The sequence below is a fragment of the Ctenocephalides felis genome, unplaced genomic scaffold (genome assembly GCF_003426905.1).
Source record: "Ctenocephalides felis isolate EL2017-DRISC unplaced genomic scaffold, ASM342690v1 CF-g0.4_SCAFFOLD_01170, whole genome shotgun sequence".
In the NCBI taxonomy this organism is placed as follows: domain Eukaryota; kingdom Metazoa; phylum Arthropoda; class Insecta; order Siphonaptera; family Pulicidae; genus Ctenocephalides; species Ctenocephalides felis.
The window spans coordinates 79,059,231-79,078,788 of NW_020537324.1; the positions used below are offsets into that span (position 1 = coordinate 79,059,231).

The 19,558-nt window shown below is 29.7% G+C and overlaps 1 protein-coding gene across 1 annotated transcript; it reads left to right on the plus strand.

Moving 5' to 3' along the window:
- Nucleotides 1-813: 813 nt before the first annotated feature.
- Nucleotides 814-18,008, plus strand: LOC113367712 (fatty acyl-CoA reductase 1-like). The gene is made up of 13 exons (XM_026609293.1): nucleotides 814-877; nucleotides 2,829-2,959; nucleotides 4,822-4,976; nucleotides 5,066-5,305; nucleotides 6,969-7,078; nucleotides 7,140-7,223; nucleotides 9,074-9,182; nucleotides 9,255-9,429; nucleotides 11,150-11,220; nucleotides 12,919-13,044; nucleotides 13,118-13,246; nucleotides 17,286-17,403; nucleotides 17,709-18,008. Exons 1-13 carry the CDS (start codon nucleotides 814-816, stop codon nucleotides 18,006-18,008), a joined length of 1,812 nt encoding a protein of 603 aa, XP_026465078.1.
- Nucleotides 18,009-19,558: the final 1,550 nt, after the last annotated feature.

A 19,558-nucleotide genomic window follows, 5' to 3' on the forward strand; every position in this document is an offset into this window, starting at 1 on the left:
TTTCCACAATATTTTTAAAATTCGTAAAAATTTCACTTTATAACAACAAATGGGAAAGTAAAGATGAATACATACAATTCGGCCCTAACGATATCGATTAGGAGAAGTTTAAGATGCAATTTTGGATAAGTTAAATGATATAAAATTAAATTAATTTAATTCAACATAAAGTAACAGTGTTATGCTATGATTATGGTTATGTTTTACCGTTTAAAAGACTTCAATTTCCAATATAGTGTGGGAATTGAGACTCATCATTCTATTTAAGGCAGTTCTACATTTAACATCGCTCATATTATAAATTTATTTGCATTTTGGCGTGAAGAGTAATTTAAAAAACAATAATTATTATTTTTAGGTAAACGGTAAATATTAGTATAGGATATTAAAAAAATGTAGACATGGGTACAGGACAACGTCTGTCGGGTCATCTAGTAAATACATATATAATCAGAATGAATATTTTACCGATTTTCATATCCAGACAATGCCCCCTTAAATATAAAGAAAAGATCGTGACCTCGGACGGGGCGCTCCCGAAAAAAGTTGATTGTCATAAGCGTTTATTTGGCGAATAAATTATTGAAACAATCAATCAATATTTTTTATATTTTGTTTTTGAAAAAAAATAAATCGAATTAAACGTTCGGGCGAACGGAGTCAGTCGGGCGACGAACGCCATGGCGAGGACATAAATGGATAGAGAAAAATTTTAATATTTTTTTTTAAATATTTAGTTTGTATTAATAAATAGTAATAATAGATTTGTTAATTGTTTAATTGTTATATTTAGTAGTATATTTATAATCGATGATGGACGCTATAAATATACCGCAGTTTTTTGTGGATAAAACCATTTTTATTACTGGAGGAAGTGGTAAGTCCAAAAACTTAATATATATATATATATATATATATATATATATTTTAAAGATGATTCTAAATTAATCTCTAGAATTTATAATTACCTCTAAAACATTTAGAACTATTTCTAAAATTCAGAACCTTCTCTAAAATTTAAAACTATCTATATAATTCAGAACTATCTCCTAAATATATAACTATGCCTAAAATCTGTAACTACATATATATAAAATTCAGAACCATCTCTAAAATTTAAAACCATCTCTAAAATTTAGAATTAACTCAACTAAAATTTAGAACAATCTCTAACAAAAATTTGGAACTATCTCTACTAATAGAACCATCTCTGAAATTTAGAGTCATCTTTAAAATTTAGAATCATATCTAAAACTTAAAACTATATCTAAAAATTTAGAACTGCCTCGAAAATTGATTTACAACTCCAAAACTTTAGAGATAGTTCTAAAACTCAGAATTCTAAAATTTTAGGTGATTCTAAATTAATTTATAAAACTTAGAATTACCTCTAAAACATTTAAAACCGCCTCTGAAACTTAGAACTATCTCCACAATTTAGAACTATATCTAAAACAAATTTAGAACTATCGCTAAAATTAATTCAAAATTGTAAAATTTTAGAGATAGTTCTAAACTTATTTCCAAAACTCATAACTCTAAAAATTTAGAGATAATTCTAAATTAATCTCTAAAATTTAGAACGTTTTTTAAAATTCAAAACAATCCCCGAAATTTAAAACTATCTTGAAAATTTAGAACTATCTCTAAAATTTAGTACTACGTCTAAATTTTAGAATTATCTCTAATCTATCTCCATATTTAGAATCTAATCTATCTCTAACAGTCTCTATTAAAATTTAGAACCATCTCTGAAATTTAGAACTATCTCTGAAATTTCAAACTATGTTTCAATTATATAATTATCTCTAAAATGTAGAATCATCTTCAATATTTAGATTCATTTCTAAAATTCAGAACAATCTCTGATATTTAAAACTAGAACTATCTCTAAAATTAATTTAGAATTTTAAAATTTTAGAGTTAGTTCTAAACTTATCTCTAAAATTTAGAATTAGTCTAAAAAATATAGAATCACCTCTAAAATTTAGCACTAACTCTAAAATTTAAAATTATTTCCAAGATGTAGAACCATGTCTAAAATTTAAAACTATCTTTAAAATTTAGAACTATCTCTAAAATTAATTTAGAACTCTAAAATTTTGGAGATAATTCTAAATTTATCTATAAAACTTAGAACTCGAAAATTTTACAAATAATTCTAAATGATTCTCTAGAATTTAAAACTATTAGATCTATCTTTAAAATTTAAAACCATCTCTAAAATTTAAAACCATGTCTAAAATTTAGAACTTCATCCAAATTTCAATTTTATCTCTAAAATTAAGTATCTTCTCTACAATTTAGAATCATCTAAATTTAGAATTATTCACAAAATTCAGAACTATCTTTGAAATTAATTTAGAAATCTAAAATTTTAGAGATAATTCTAAACTTATCTCTAAAACTTAAAACTGCAAAATTTTAGAGATGATTCTAACTTATTCTCAAAAATTTAAATCTACCTAACTAAAAATTTAGAAGTTTTTTAAAATTTAAAACCATCTCTTAAATTTAAAATCATCTTCAAAATTTAGAACTACCTCCAAAATTTAAAACTGTCTCTAGAAATAAGACCTGTATCTAAAATTTAGAAATATCTCGAAAATTTAGAACTACTAAGTCATAAGTCGTGCATCCGATGATATCACAAACAATCCGATCAACATTTTAACGATTAAATATAAAATTATTTCACTAATGATGAAACAAACCAAGTCTCGAAACGTTTGTAAAATTTAACATACCTAATAATAAACAGTGGTAAAAACAATATCGTAAGTTCATATTTTATAATAATTAATTTAAAAATATATAAATTTGCATAGGTTTTATGGGAAAATGTATAATCGAGAAGCTGCTTAGATCTTGCCCTGACTTGGAGGCAATTTATCTGCTGATTCGGCCTAAACGGGGAAAGACGGCCGCAAACAGGGTTCAGGAAATTTTAGAAAACAAGGTAAGGAAATAGTCATATTATATATATATATATATATATATATATATATATATATAAACTAAAAGAACAATCGACTAAATTAACACCAAGTTACTTAAGTACAAACTTTAGCGAGTAATAAAATACCTGAACAAGATTATACCAAAGTATACACGTCCCTAGTAAACAACTAAATAAAGGCAAATCGTGTTTTATTGCAAATACATCAATTGATGGAATCTCTCCAGTATCTCTTATAAAAATTGTTACATTGTATTACTACTCATCTAAAATAATTAGTTAGCTCAACAGCTCATAGTGAGTGAAGTTCTGATTGCTGTTAAAAATGATTGACTACAACTCAAATTAACAAACACGTGACAAAAATATTTATTATTATTATTATTATCATTATTGTTTTTCTGTAAAATTTCTTACTATATTATTCTTTCTTATTATATTATTTATTTAGTTTCAATTTTTATAGTTAAACTAGATGACCCGACAAACGTTGTCCTGTACCCATGTCTATAATTTTTTAATATAATATACTAATATTTACCATTTATTTAAAAATAATAATTATTGTTTTTTAAATTACTCTTTATGCCAAAATGCAAATACATTTATAATATGAGCGATGTTAAATGCAGAACAGCTTTAAATAAAATGATGATTCTCAATGCCCACACTATATTGGAAATTGTAGTCTTTTAAACGGTATAACATAACCATACCCATAACATTACACTAATACTTCATGCTGGATTAAATTAATTTAATTTTTTATTATTTAAGATATCCAAAATTGCATCTTAAACTTCTCCTAATCGATATCGTGAGGGCCGAATTGTATGTATTCAACTTTGCTTTCCTATTTGTTGTTATAAAGTGAAATTTTTACGAATTTTAAAAATATTGTGGAAAGATTAGTAAAAGTTGCAAAGAAATTATATATTGAAAGAAAAAACTATTTTGAAAATTTATTATCCAAATCTTGTCTTGGCGCCCCCTAAGGCGTGCGCTCGTATTTTTCGCATGCGTCGCATTTAAGGTAGGACCGGCCCTAATTAATACCTAATTTCATATTTCAGTAAATTAATTTGTCATATCCTGTTCATATGTGTATCATTTAATCTGCCATACATATACTGTATTTTATATTGTTTTAATTTCTGGCACATCTCAGCTGCTTTTTGGTAATAATTATGTAGACATTTCATTTTTCTTATTCATAATCATAAATTTATTATACATATCCCAATATTGTCTAGGTTCATAAGTAAATAGAAATTTTTGGCAGATGATAGTTTTCATTTGTTTTCAATGCAAACTATGACATGTCGTTTTTTACCATTTATTTATAGAATATTGCACATACATCTCAATACTTTATAATCACATACACCATAGAAAATTTCCTTAACAAACTTCAGAAAAATTTATCAAAAGCCGAATCATCGTTTGGAAAGAGTATACAGTGAGTGCTTGTAATTTGATATGAAGTTTATATAATAGCAATAAAGCTCAAATTGATTCAACGTTTTAGTTAGAAAACGTTTGTATGTGAAGAAGAAAAGGGCTGTTTTTAAAGTTTTCCCGGCTATTATTTGATTTTTTCTCGCCGTAAGGAACATTCTTGGACTTCAACAAACATTTTAAAAAAAAAAAGAATTGGCCGAATTGGTCCAGGCGTTGTTGAGTTATGCGCTTACCAATACATTTTGCGATTCATTTTTATATATAAGATTGATTGCCACTGAATGAAGGCTAAGCTGCTAGTCGAAACGTATGGACTTTAAATAAATTTCTAAAAACTCTTATACTTTTTTTGTTTATGTAACGTCCAACTTTAAAACTCAAATTAAACATATTACCCTCAGTTATTCGACGTGGTGAGAAACACAACCCCTTCAGCCTTCGAGAAAGTTTTCGCCGTCACCGGCGACGTCACATCCCTCCAACTCGGCCTCAACGACCAGGACAAAAAACTAGTACTAACTTCCCACGTCGTCTTCCACGCCGCCGCCAGTGTAAGGTAATAAAAAAACATTGTACCTAATCTTATATTTAATATATTTATAGATTAATCATTTATCTTTTTTATAAATTTCATTTATCCTTTAGGTTCGACGATCCTTTGAAAAAAGCAATCCTCATGAACACTCGAGGAACTCGAGAAATGATGGAACTGATGTTGCAGATGCCCAATTTGGTGGTTGGTGTCCATGTGTCAACCACATATTGCAACACCGACAAAGATGTCATCGAAGAAAAAGTTTACAGGGACCATGGAGATTGGAAAGAGGCCATCAGATTGGCGGAACAGTACCAGGATGAATATAAATTGGATATCTTGACCAACAAGTGGGTAAAAGATAGTTGGATATTTTGACTAGACTTTGTCGGTTTTCAAAAACCGATTTTTTGACGAAAATTATAGAATTCGAAAACCGGTTTTTAGTGAAAAAAGTCGGTTTTCACTGTATATATGGAAAATGACAAACATAGCCAAATATAAAAGATAGATGAAAGCGTTTTGATTCTTGAAATCATATCGGTTCAGTAGCATTTTATATCTTATCAGTACGCAATGGCTCCCAGAAAAGATTTTGTATATACTCGTATTAATTTAGATTTTTATACCAGAGTACGAGGTCTGTTCAAAAAGTACCCGGAATTTTCGTTTTTTCAAAAAAAAAATTTATTTATTCGTCTACATTAATGTGGTCCCCTTCAAAGTATTCCCCCCCAGATATAATGCACTTATGCCAGCGTTTTTTCCAATTTTCGAAGCACCCTTGATATTCACTTTTTGATATGTCCTTGAGCACTCTCGGCGATTTTCTTCAATCGAGGAAAACCGCCGTCCTTTCATGGGTCTCTTCAACTTTGGGAATAGGAAAAAGTCACACGGAGCCATATCTGGTACAAATACAAATTCTTTGACTTTTCAATTCTTCCATTGTAAAAATCGCCGAGCTCAGAAAAACACGTCGAACCTTTAGCGACAACCACAGACAAAGTAAACAGTGAATATAGCTGAAAATTTCATCATACTTTAGGGGCATGTATATACCAACACAATAAAAAAAAAATTTTGACAATCAGACACTCCAGACCCGCGAAATTTAATTATTAGTAATTCCGGGTACTTTTTGAACACACCTCGTATATTTTAATTTAAATCAGTGCGACTTCTTGAAGAAATAACTTCATCTACTCAAACTGATAAAAAAAGAGTTTTAAACCCTAGAAGTCACAAATAAAAAAACAAAAAGCTTAGAATTATTATATCAGACATTAAAAACAATTAAGCATGATTTGGTCGCAAGTATGAGAGTATTTTCTATTTCAAGAATTTTTGTGAGTAAACAAAGGACACGTCTAAGTAGCAATTCGATAGATGTTCTCAGTTTCTTGATATAATATTTTATTAAACAAAAAAACAATTAAAATGTTTAAAATTAATTAATTACAATTGCTCGGAACAGACAATACTCGAGTTTAGCTTAATTGTTTTTAGAACTAAAATTGATATTAACAAGTATGTATCTAATATTTATCTAATATAACATGTATGTAAATATGTTTTTTTATTTTTAATTTAATGAATTTTTGTTATTCATTAATGTATAAATTTTATTTATTCGAAAACTTTCCTTTCACTATCATAAAAATATTTTCATTCTTATATGTGCAAATGATGCATGAACAACGAATAATTATTTTCAAAGATATTTAATCAAGATAAACTATTATTCTTTAGTTCTACTAATTAAAATTAAAATAATTTTGTTTACTATCTATAAAATTGAACAATAAATAAACTCAGTCAAATACTGCTCTAAATTACACTTTTGCGGATAAATTACAGAATATTCGAGCAAAAATTTATTTTCTATATAAAATTCGAAAACCGGTTAAAACCGGTTTTTTAGTAAAATTAAAATTCGAAAACCGGTTTTCTGAAATGTCGGTTTTTGTATAAATCCTAATGTTGACAAAAGTTTACTGAATTTTGTTTTAGGTACATTGGGGATTTGCATAATACGTACTTGCTGACGAAGCATTTGGCAGAAAACGTTGTGGATGATTATAGTCACAGGTTGCCTCTGGTTTTGTTCAGACCAGGAATAGGTAAAATTGAATACAAAATTGTAAAAAATGCTAAGTTGTTCAAATTTTGTTTCGTTTCAAGTGATTTCCACGTGGAAAGATCCGATACCAGGCTGGAACGACAACTACAATGGGCCTATTGGAATTTGTTTAGGAGTCGGAAAAGGTAATACTTGTTTTCTTTAATTAACTTCCCGTAGGGTAGTTATAGTAATAGGCCGAAAATCGAAAACGAAATTTTTTGCATTTCTCGACGTTTTCAAGGTTTCTGAACATTTTTAAGGGGCGTACCTCAGAAACTAAATAGATGTGTGTGTGTTTTGTATGTCCGCATTTTTTCGTCCACGTTTTCGGGCGCACAGATCAACCAATTTAAACTGTTTAAAAAACATTCGATTCCTATTGATGGGCAGATGTGCTGATTAGTTTTTGGAAAAGGCAGGTTCCACCATTTCGAAGATACAGAGCTAAATGTGCAAAAAATGGCAGTTTTTAAGTAGCTAAGCGTCCGATTTGAATGATCTAAAAAACTTTCTTTTCGTATTGACAAAACAATTGCTTTTGAAGATAAAAAATTATTACATCTTTTTTTATTTTCCATAAAATATTTTTGTTATTTTGGATTAAAAATTCAAAAAATTACCCAGGCTAAGCACAGTCTAAGCGCCACTCTGGTACAAATGATTACCCAAGTGCGTTTAGACTGTTTATGTACGGGAGCACTTTTCCAATTTTGTGAAAACTATTGAAAAATGTGAAAATGCCGCCAAGCTAAGCACAGTATAAGTAAAAATGTCGCACAGAATTATTTGCAAATGCGTTTAGACTGTGACTATACGGGATCACTTTCTCAATTTTGTGTAAATCAGCAACTATTTTTTTTTTTTTAAATTAATTTCGAAATGAAATGACAATTGACGATTAATGTTCTGGAGATAAATTGATTCATGATTTACATTTGATTTGCTCAGATATAACAAGATAGCAAAAATAATGAAAGTTACAGTATTTGTAATAATATATTTGAAAACGTTTAAAATCTCTCGAATATTTCATTACGGTACGGGAAGTTCCAGCAATTTGCCTTAAGGCACAATGCCATACACCACTAGTTTCATTTCTGATATAATTTTAGAAGAATACGAAGTTACTATAGAGACTTATAGTGCTAGACAATATTGTTTAAAATTTATCATGAGACAAATTTCTTAAACTAATATTTGAACTTGTACGAGATACAATAAACAATTACACCAAATAAGTTTTATCAAAGCCGAGTGAGAAAAAAAGCAAAACAAAAGTAAAGCACATTTGTTCTGTGTTTACACCCAATGGTATTAAAACAATAACAGTTTTTGAAGTAAAACTTCTTTAGGCGCGACAGGGTGTAAATCCGTACAAATGCAACGAAAGTACGTTATGCCCGAACTGTTCGTCATTCACTTTCGATCAGATCATTCCTATACGGGTCGATTGTGATTAGTCGTCGTGTATGTGAATAGAGGCGAGACAGATATTACAGCTGTTCAAAGAATGGGATTATATCGCCAGCGAAAAAGTAAAAAAAAAATACAAGCTGTCAATGAATGTATGTTAATTTTAATTACATGAAGTTCTTCAAACACAATTCTTACAGGATGAGTTAATTTGCAAAAACAATATTTGTTTAGGCGTTGTTTAACATAATCCACTGTGTGAATGAATATTATAGAATTTATTAATCAGCAATTATTTTAAAACGATCATGTCATATTTCAAGTGCGACTTTGATTACATTATTGTTTGTAAATATTATACATATTTTTAATGCAATCATAAATATATAATTTATAATTTATCATTATATAAATGTGTATAATGATTGACGACACTAATAAATGTGTGCATCACGAGTGTTACCTAATATAACTAATAAACATTATTCAAAATCGTTATATGATGTATTAATTTTTAACTCAAATTCCATCTTGTACAGTAGAAAATAAGTTTTACTTCACTCTTTTTTCTATTACCAAGGTATCCTCCGAACTATCTATACAAGAAACGATAACATCCTAGACTACATGCCCGTGGACGTCATCACCAAGGCGATGCTGGTCGCACTGTGGTGCAAAGCAGTCCAACCGTAAATAGATCACAAAAACCAACCCAAAATCAATTATCAATAATACATGTATCAATTACTATATTATCCCAGAGAGACGTCACTCCGACTGCCCGTCTACAATTGCTCCGTGCAAGAAAGGGTTTTCGTGACCCAACGCCAGATGATAGATGCCGGTTTGGCGGTTGTCAAGGCGAGACCTTTGCCTAATGCCATATTTCACCCCAAGACAGAAGCCGTCGAGAGTATGATCGAATTCAGGATAAAGGTAAGAAGGACAAGTTGCTACAAAGTAGTGAATGGTTTTTGTATTTTCAATATCGCTTCAAGAGTTTTGGCAAAACCGAGAAATTTCAGAGGATTTCTGGAGTTCAAGAAGCTTCGCGTCAATCAGATAAAATTTGAACAAATTAAATTATTATTGTGTATATTCATTATACGATAAGGGGCCGTTGAAGTATTACGTAAGCACTTTAGGGGGGCGCGGGGGTTATTGATTTGCTTATTTTGGGTGACATGGGGGCAGGGGGGTCTAGATGATGATTACGTCATAGTTTTTTTTTTTTTTAATAATTTTTACAACTGTCCTGAAACGGACAACATGTAAAATATTTGACATGAAACTGAAGTCAAAGTTATTTTTAACGATTCAACGTTGGCAACGTTAAGAAACATAGTTGAAATAACTGTTTCATTGAAAGTTGGTAATATTAAGTTTGTTCTTATAAAAGTCAAGTTGACGTTACGTTGTCAACTGGTTTAATGAATAAAAATAAATGTGAATTGTCACATTTATTTTATATATATATATATATATATATATATATATATATATATATTAGGGTGGTCCTTAAAATGGTCATTTTCGAATTTCATTGCTCCCAGGGGCTCAAATGGTTCCAAATAGATAAAAAACAATTCTCTGAAAGTTTTAGCTCTTAATATTAACGTTTAGTGTTTGCAATTCAATCAAAGTTTGTATGAAAAGAGCATGGAAAAAAATTTGAAAGTTAAAAAAAAATGTTTTAGGTATAACTTAGCGACAAATGAAAGAGTTTTATTCATTCATTTGTTCTTTAAATTACATCTAAAAAACATTTTTAAAATTTTTGAAAATTTTTCCATGCTATTTCCATACAAAACTTTGATTGAATTGCGCTCTATCTAAACGTTAATATTAAGAGATACAACTTTCAGAGAATTGTTTTTTAAGGTTTTATTTAAAAAACTTAAATATTTTTGTTACAGCAAAGCCATACTAAACATCGAATTTACATGTTATATAAAAATAGCAATATAAAAATATATAGTTATATAAAATGGAAATTCTGAACTTTTTTTCAAAGCAATCGTACTGCGAAACGAAATATCGAAACGCGTCGCCGTCTAATGAATAAACATTGGTACGGAACCCATAGGAATGTAAACCAAATATATACTTATTGTTAAAATCTCTATAAAATATCTTATAATTTGATGTGCATATGTCTAATGATTATTTTTGACGGCCAGATGGCATTTCTTTTAGTTACTAGATCTCCGAAACCGCTACACCTGCCTTCATGGAAATTTGATCAGTTCTTCATCTTGTTAATGCAAGTATAATGTTTTTTGGATTATTCCAATCGGACTCACCGTTCTCTTAAAAACTGAGTTACTGTTTTTGGCACTTTTTGCCCCGTATCATTGGAACGGCTAGACCTGCCTTCGTCAAAACTAATCAGCACGTCTCCTTATCAATACGAATCGAATGTTCTTTGAATTATTCAAATCACTTCATCCATGTTCTCGAAATCGTCGACGAAAATTTGTATACATTAATTGCAAAATGTTTACGTAAGCATGGGGGGAGGGGGTAGGAGCTTTGCTTACTTTTGCTAACAAAGGGGGTGGGGGGGGGTAAATAATTGTAAAAATCTGCTTACGTAATACTTGAACAATCCCTAAGCCAATATTCACTATAACAACAATTTCAATTATCTTTACAGTTCATTTTGTTCAACCTGATTCCCGGATTATTTGTGGACCTGCTGCTCCGACTCGCAGGACGTAGACCAATGTAAGTGAAAACTAGCTGTAAGTGGAATTCTGTCTTAAGGCAAATTGCTGGAACTTCCCGTACCGCAATTCAAAATAATTCGAGTAATTCAAAATAATCAATAATAATCAATAAAAGTTGATCAATGATTTGAAACTTTTAATAGAATTTCGAACCATATTAAATCATTTATTTTAAAATATTTTGGAAATTCTGAACTTTTTTACAAAGCAATCGTACTGCTTTAACTGCATATAGACGAAATATCGAAGCGCGTAAGCGTCGCGTTGCCGTCTAACGAATAAACATTGGTACGGAACCCTTAGGAATGTAAACAAAATTACTTATTGTTGAAATCTCTATAGAGTACTTGAAAATTTTATGTACATATGTCTAATGATCATTTTTGACCGTCAAAAGGCTTTTTTTACTTTTCTTACTAGATCTCCGAAACCGCTAGAGCTGCCTTTATGAAGATTTGATCAGTTCTTCATCTTGTTAATACTAAAATGTTGAATTATTCAAATCGGACGCTCCGTTCTCTTAAAACTGAGTTACCATTTATGGCACTTTTTGCCCCGTATCATTGGAACGGCTAGACCTGCCTTCGTCAAAAACTAATCAGCACGTCTCCTTATTAATACGAATGGAATGTTTTTTGAATTATTCAAATCGGTTGATCGGTGTTCCCGAAATCGTCGACGAAAAGTTGTATCCACACACACACACACGCGCACACACACACATATACACACATCCATTTTTCTAAGGTATGCCAAAATATTCAGAAACCTCTGAAACGTAAAGATATATAAAAATTTTCATTTTCGATTTTTTTTTGCGATTACTATAACTTGCCCTACGGGAAGTTAAAAAATTGCTAATTTTCGTAAAAATGAAAATGGAAATCAGAAATTATCAATGCGAGATTCTTTTTTAACACTTTGGAATTTTGCATTCAACAATTTTCCCATTCATTACCTATTGCTTCATATAAGCATACTCATCATTGTTTACATTATTTTCAAATATTTGATGGATATTTGTAATTTTATTTAAGTGCGTAAAATCAGTTTAATCTTATATTTTTTTTAAAAATTCGGGCTATAAAATGAAATCCGGGACAAATACTACTTTTAGGAAAGCCCGAAACACAAGGTGAAAATCCGGGACTGTCCCAGCCAAACCGGCACGTATGATCACCTTAGCAACATTTTAATATGATCTATAAGAACATCATATCTATCGCAAAAAAATCATAAAAGTCGTCCTAAAAATATTGCAAAGAAACAGACGGGTCGATTCACCAGAAAATTAATCAGCACGATTTCCAACCAATTTCTTGCGCTTTTGAAATTTTTAAATCGACACAGAATTTGGGAAAAAAACATGGACAAAAAAATTTTCACTTTTCTGCTATTTACAAAGAAACGGCTTGGCTGATCGTTGCGCAAAACTGATGAACGCTAGTCCTCACCGAGATACATCGAATGGCTTTTAAATTTTTTAAATCGATCCAGCCGTTTTCGAAAAATCGTTGACGAAAGGTCAAAAATCTACTCACACACACATATAAATACTTTTTCCGAATTCGGCCCCACTCGATTCAGAATAACTTGGAAGGTCGAACATAATACTATCAAATCGGATTTTTTTATGAAAACAAACTTATCCTTCTGGAAGTAATAATTACAATAATAATATATTTCCACTTACCAGATTGGCCCGAATAAACCGCAAAATCTACTTGGTAATGACCGCCCTGGGCCACTTCGCCCTCAACACTTGGAACTTCAAAAACGAGAACTTCTGGAACCTGGCCTATAAAGTGGAACCGATCGACAAGTTAGTGAAAAACCAAAATCAAAATATAATTATATCACAATAAATTAATAAATTAATTTTTTTACCTTTTTAGGGAAGCCTTCTGGTTCACCCTGGAGCACTTCGACATGTACGAATATTACATGAATGCTGTTATCGGCATAAACAGATATGTCGTCAAGGAGAAGGACGATGTTCAGGAAAATATTAAGCAGTACAAGAGGTGAGATAAAAGAAATAAGAAAATATAAAAATGATTCTAAGTGGTCAAATGTACTAGTAGTACAAAGCCAATAATAAAAATAGTAGTAATGAAACTCGAACATATTATTATTTTTCTTTTTCTTTCTCTCGTGCCATGACGGTTGTGACAATATTTTTTTTTTATATTTTCAGAAACGAAATAATTTACAACACCTTGGCCGGCATCTTCTACGTGTCTCTGATTTACTTCATCATACAAACAGATTTCTTCCACAATATTTGCAACAGTTTCCAACAATTTTATTACGGCGAATAATTTTTTCAACACCAAAATAAATATACACCACAGTTGTTAATTCTCCACATTTTTCACAATTTATATTGTATTATATTTTTTGTAATCTCTTCTGTATCAGTCGAAAATAAATTGTTAAATTAAAACATTGTAAAAACTATTATTGGAATAAATATTTGATGAAAATACTCTGTTCTCTCGAAAGTTTTTTGAATCATTCAAATCGGATGCTTAGTTCTATCAAAAATGGTATTTTTTTCACATTTAGCTTTGTATCTTCGAAATGGCTGGACCTGCCTTTGCCAAAAACTAATCACCTATTCTCCCAATCATTACAAATTGAATGTTTTTTAGATAATTGAAATCGGATACTCCGTTCTCTCAAAAACTCGGATTTCTATTTTCTGCACTCTTTGCTCTTTATCTCCGTAACGGCTGGACCTGCCTTTGCCAAAAACTAATCAGCACATATCCCTATCAATAGGGATCGAATGTTTTTTCAACCATTCAAATCGGTTGATCCGTGCGTCCGAAAACGTGAACGAAAAATTGTATCCATCCATTTATTCTGAGGTATGCTAAAATGTTCAGAAACCTCTGAAACGTGAAGATATGCAAAAAGTCCCTTCACAAGTGAAAGATATAAAAACATTTAATTAGAATATAAAAAAAATAAATATTAATAAACATAAGTTTTCTATAGTGATTTTCTGCACAAACTAATGGTGTATGGTATCGTGCCTTAAGCCAGATTGCTGGAACTTTCCGTAAAAATTCTAAAAGTTTAGAAAAAAAAATAATTATTTTGCAGAAATTATTTAATTTGTTTTGAGAATTTTGAAGTTTTTGGAACATTGTTTTGGAAACTATGAAATTTTTGCAATAATTTGAAATTTTTGAAAATACAGGTGTTATTTTAATTTTTTTTTGATTATTTAATTTTAATTATTTGATACTCATTCAAATCGGTTTATCTATACTGTTCGAAAATAGCTGAAAACAACATTTTTATTTTTTTTTCCTAGAGCTCCAAAACCGCTGGAACTGCCTTATGCTTTTTGAATAATTCAAATCGGTTGATCAGTTTCTCCGAAAATATAGACAAAAAATTGTATCCACACATACACACATCCACTTTTTCTAAGGTATGTCAAATTGTTCAGAAACCTTTGAAACGTAAAGATAAACTAGTGGTGCATTGTGCCTTAAGGCAAATTACTGAAACTTGCCGTACCAAAAATTAAAATTTTTAAAAATTATTCTTTTTTCTTTCAAAACTCAGAAAAAAATCGATTTTTGGGATTTCTAAAATTTATGAAAACAATTGACCCTTTTGAACGATTAGATTTTTTTCTACTTCAAAATATTTTCGGATTTTTTAATTTTTTTCAAAAGAATCGCGATACGTTAGATGCGTAGAAACGGAATATCGAAGCGCGTGAGCGCCGCGTCGCGGTTAACAAACTCATAGAAATGTGAACAAAATTTGTTATTATTAAAATCTCTATAAAATATCTGATAATACGATGTCTATTATCATTATACCTAATGATCATTTTTGTCCGTCAAATGTCATTTTTTATCACTTTTCTCATTGGATCTCCGAAACCGCTAGACCTGCCTTCCCAAAAACTTAATCAGTTCTTCACCATAACAATACAAACAAAATATTTTTTGAATCATACAAATCGGACGCTGCGTTCTCTTAAAAACTGAAACACCATTTTTCGCAGTCTTTTCTCCGTATCTCCTTAATGGCTAGACCTGCCTTCGCCAAAAACTAATCAGCACGTCTCCTTAACAATACAAATCGAAAGTTTTTTGAATCATTCAAATCGGTTGATCCGTTCTCCCGAAAACATGGACAGAAAATTTGTATCCACACATACGTATACACACCATCAATTTTCTTTCGTTCAGAAACCTTTGAAACGTAAAGATATGCATTTTCTTTTTCGATTTTTTTTTTGGGATTACTATAACTACCCTACGGGAAGTTAAAAATAAAATTATAATTCACAATAAAAAATTGTGTATATATATTAATCAATAATAGTTTTATTAATCTCCGTTTTAATTCAGTTTTATAATTTACAATATGTTTAATATTAATTTTCAATTAGCAGCCTCTAATTATAATACTTTTCTCACATTGTCAATAATATATATATATATATATATCTTACCGATATATAATTTTATGATTGTAAATGCTAAAAACATGGAATAGAATTTGGTTAAAGGACGCAACAAATATATATGTATATATATATATAAATTTACATACATATACATAAAGTTTATACAAAACAGTTTTAAAACAATACAAAATCGATTTATTCATAAAGCACCTATATAAATAAAAATCATTTTTAACCGGTGCTTTACGACAAAAAAGTTAATAAATATAAAATCAATGAGTGAAACCTCCGTAACTTCAAAACTAAAAAATTATCTATCTATTTAAATTTATCTTTATAACGTTATTCCCTAAGTAATAATTTTTCTCTTTGAACAGAATCTATAAAGCGTTTAGTAACGAAGGTTTCTCTTATTCAATATATGTATATACTTATATTTATATAATAGATAAATACAATCTATAAACTATAGTGCCTAATAATAAGTCCTAATATATTTACAATATCTAAAACTTTCTCTATTAATCGACTGATTTTAATTTAATCGTGGAATGTCATATATTGGCATTTGTTATAATTCTTATAGTTTGTTAATATATCAGCAATATTATTAAAATAAGTTTAAAATTAAAATTTAGTTCAATCGAGAGAACGATTAGGCGAGACAAGCACAATATAAATTAATGGGAATACTAAGTGTTATTAATCTATTGATCAAAAATAATAAATACGATTAAGGGGGTTGTTCGGTTTTTTGATATTATGAAAGCTAAAAACCTTAGAATCATTTTAAAAAAAAATCATCTCAATATCTATTTTTTTGACGAAGTTATAGATATATATATATCTCTTAGTATGATCCTCTGAAACCGTTTTTTTCATCGGTCCGCGAGCTATTGTATGCCAGCTGCTCTCTTTTTCATTATAATACCTCATGCACATGACCTTTTTAATGTGTCAGCATCTTTGAACACCATGGTTAAATTAAATGGTGTATTTAGTACATTATATTAAAAACTTTAAATACGTTTTTCTCAAAATGACTTTATTCAATGCGGTGCCACAAATTAAAAAAACTAAAAGTCGGATGGACTTGCATTTTTTTTAATTTGTTCACCGCTGCAATACCTAGTCCCCCTTCCTCAAAGAACAAAAAAATGCCGCTTTTAACACTTTTTTTAAAAAATAGCTGCCATTTTTTTCCTTCTTGCTTTTTTTCTTTTTCATTTTGGTAGGGGGACTGGATTCAAACTTCTTCTTCAACGTAGTTTCTTTTTTTTGTTTCGGGCGATGCGCAACGGATTTATTTGTGGCACCGCGAAAGAGATCGATTTTGCAATGCCCACTTTGGCGCTCCCTGGTTAAAAAACGACGGCGAAAAAAAATTAATAAAAAATTTCCTAATATTCTATGATCTTGTAATTTTTGTTTAAAAAAAAACCGCATGTTTCTATGATAAATACATTTCGTGAAAAACAAAAACAAATACCTTGCATTTTTTGTAACAAAAAAAACCGAACAACCCCCTTAACATGGATATTTTGTACATAGCGAACAGGTCCAACTTACAAGGTTTAAAATGATTTATGTATTATGTATTTATTAGGTATCTAGCAGCATAGTTACAAGGAAGAAACAATAAAATGTGAAAAATTTATAGATCTTGTTGCAGACCTCTTTAGTGATATTATTGAAGAAGCTAAATTAGTTAAAGGTGTATATGTACAAGAACTGGAAAAAGTAATGAAGTGATAGAAACCTGTAAACTGCTTTCAGAGCCTTTGCCAGAAAAATTCACACAGGATTTCGTGCCATTTGAAGCTATAGAACATCCTCAAATATATGTTATATGATTATAATTGTAGTAAGATATACAATAGCAGAAAATCTGTTATTAACGACATGTTTTTCTTGTTGACACGTTGGACAAAGAAATAAATTCATGTAAAGATTTAGGATTCAAACAAAAACGACTATCAACAAGTTCAACATTACCGTCAAGTCACGATATATTGATGTTTTCCAAAAAATACTTGTTGGAACAGGAAAAATTCAGACAAACAGAGTTGGAGAAGATACGCAAAGATCTCATAAGGATATTCGATGAGCTTGAAATAAAGCCATCGTTAGATTTTGAAGCTGATCTGAGCGACTCGGAAATGGAAATTACAGATACTGATTATGTGGAAAAACTTGAAAGATCGAAAAATATTGTTTTAGAATTGCGTGAAAGCCTTAGTCCATTATGGGAGCGCTTAGAAGATGATCTTAATGTACGCAATGAGTTTCTTCTAAAATACTCTGAACATGAAAGTAAAACTGTATCGGCTCTGAGAGAATCATAAAAAAATGTGAAAAAAAACGAAAAAAAGAAAAATCATATAAAAGTTTCAGAATGAAGAAATAAAATCAGAAAAGAAATCAATAGATGTTACATTTTCGAATTCAGGTCACAATAAATCACCTAGATTAACCAGATCTCTTCAGCAATGTATCACCAGGATCATACAACAACAAACTGTCTACGAAAAATTTGCCAATCATAATATAGGAATTTTATTTATTGACTTTTTTATAGTACTGTTATTTTTAGATGAGCAACTGTTGGCATTGAATGTGATGTTGTCTGTATTGTTATTATTTTAAGTAATGAATTATATATCAAAATGTATTTACATAATGAATTTACAAGAACCTTGTATTGTTGTTGGTTAAGTATGCTGCCGAAAAAATGTCTTCTTAAATATTAATTTAAATACATATCGATAATACTGAAACGTCTGTTTTTAAAAGAAATTTGATACTGGGAAATTAGAAAATAATACTTTTAATATATATATATATATATATATATATATATATATATATATATATAAGGTTGTCAAATATCTCCCTTCCGCCTTTTTGTATTATAAACCAAGAGCAAAAAAGCGGAAGGGAGATATTTGACAACCTAATATATATATATATATATATATATATATATATAAATTAATTAAAATACATTAATTATGTCGACACGATAAATAAGATTGATGCAAACAGATGAAACATAAAATTTCATAAAAATTACAAAAATTTAACATTTTTGCTAGGTACTAAAAATGCTAGTAATTGTAGTTGGGGATAAAAGAGTATTGGGGATATCGATAATACTGAAACGTCTATTTTTAAAAAAATTTGATACTGGGAAATTAGAAAATAATACTATATATATATATATATATATAAATTAATTAAAATACATTAATTATCTCGACACGATAAATAAGATTGATGCAAACAGATGAACCATAAAATTTCATAAAAATTACAAAAATTTAACATTTTTGCTAGGTACTAAAAATGCTAGTAACGGTAGTTGGGGATAAAAAAGTATTTTTTTTTTAAAAAAAATCAAGGCGGAGGAGGGTCCCGAAAATTTTTAAAAATGGATCACGTGATCAATGTACGTCCCCTTGGTTTGATAAAAAATCACAAAATATTACGTGGGGGATGGAGGGGTATAGTAAAATGTCATGTGAATTTATTTTTCACCTGAATTTTAAAAAAATCGAAAATTATCTCACTATACCCCTCCCTCCCCCACGTGATGGGGAGGGATTTTTTATCAAACTCCCGTCCATTGATCACGTGATCGATTTTTAAAAAATTTCTGGACCCTCCTCCGCCTTGGAGGGAAAATTATTATAAAAAATTACTCCTTCATTCCCAACTAACATTACGTGCATTTTGGCACATAGAAAAAATGGTAAATTTTTGTAATTTTTATGAAAAATTTTGAATTTTTATTATTTATTAACCCCACCCCTGGCTCCTAGAGAACGTCCATTAATCACGCGATTTTTCGCAACCCTCCTCTCCCTTGGTTGGAAAATTATTATAAAAAATTACC

What these genes read in the sequence shown, in the direction of transcription:
- LOC113367712 (XM_026609293.1), top strand. Translation starts at nt 814, where the DNA reads ATGGACGCTATAAATATACCGCAGTTTTTTGTGGATAAAACCATTTTT. An exon ending in TTGGATATCTTGACCAACAA is followed by an intron (nt 5,306 to 6,968) that starts GTGGGTAAAAGA and finishes ATTTTGTTTTAG; the next exon opens with GTACATTGGGGATTTGCATA. An exon ending in ATGTACAAGAACTGGAAAAA is followed by an intron (nt 17,404 to 17,708) that starts GTAATGAAGTGA and finishes TTGTTGGAACAG; the next exon opens with GAAAAATTCAGACAAACAGA.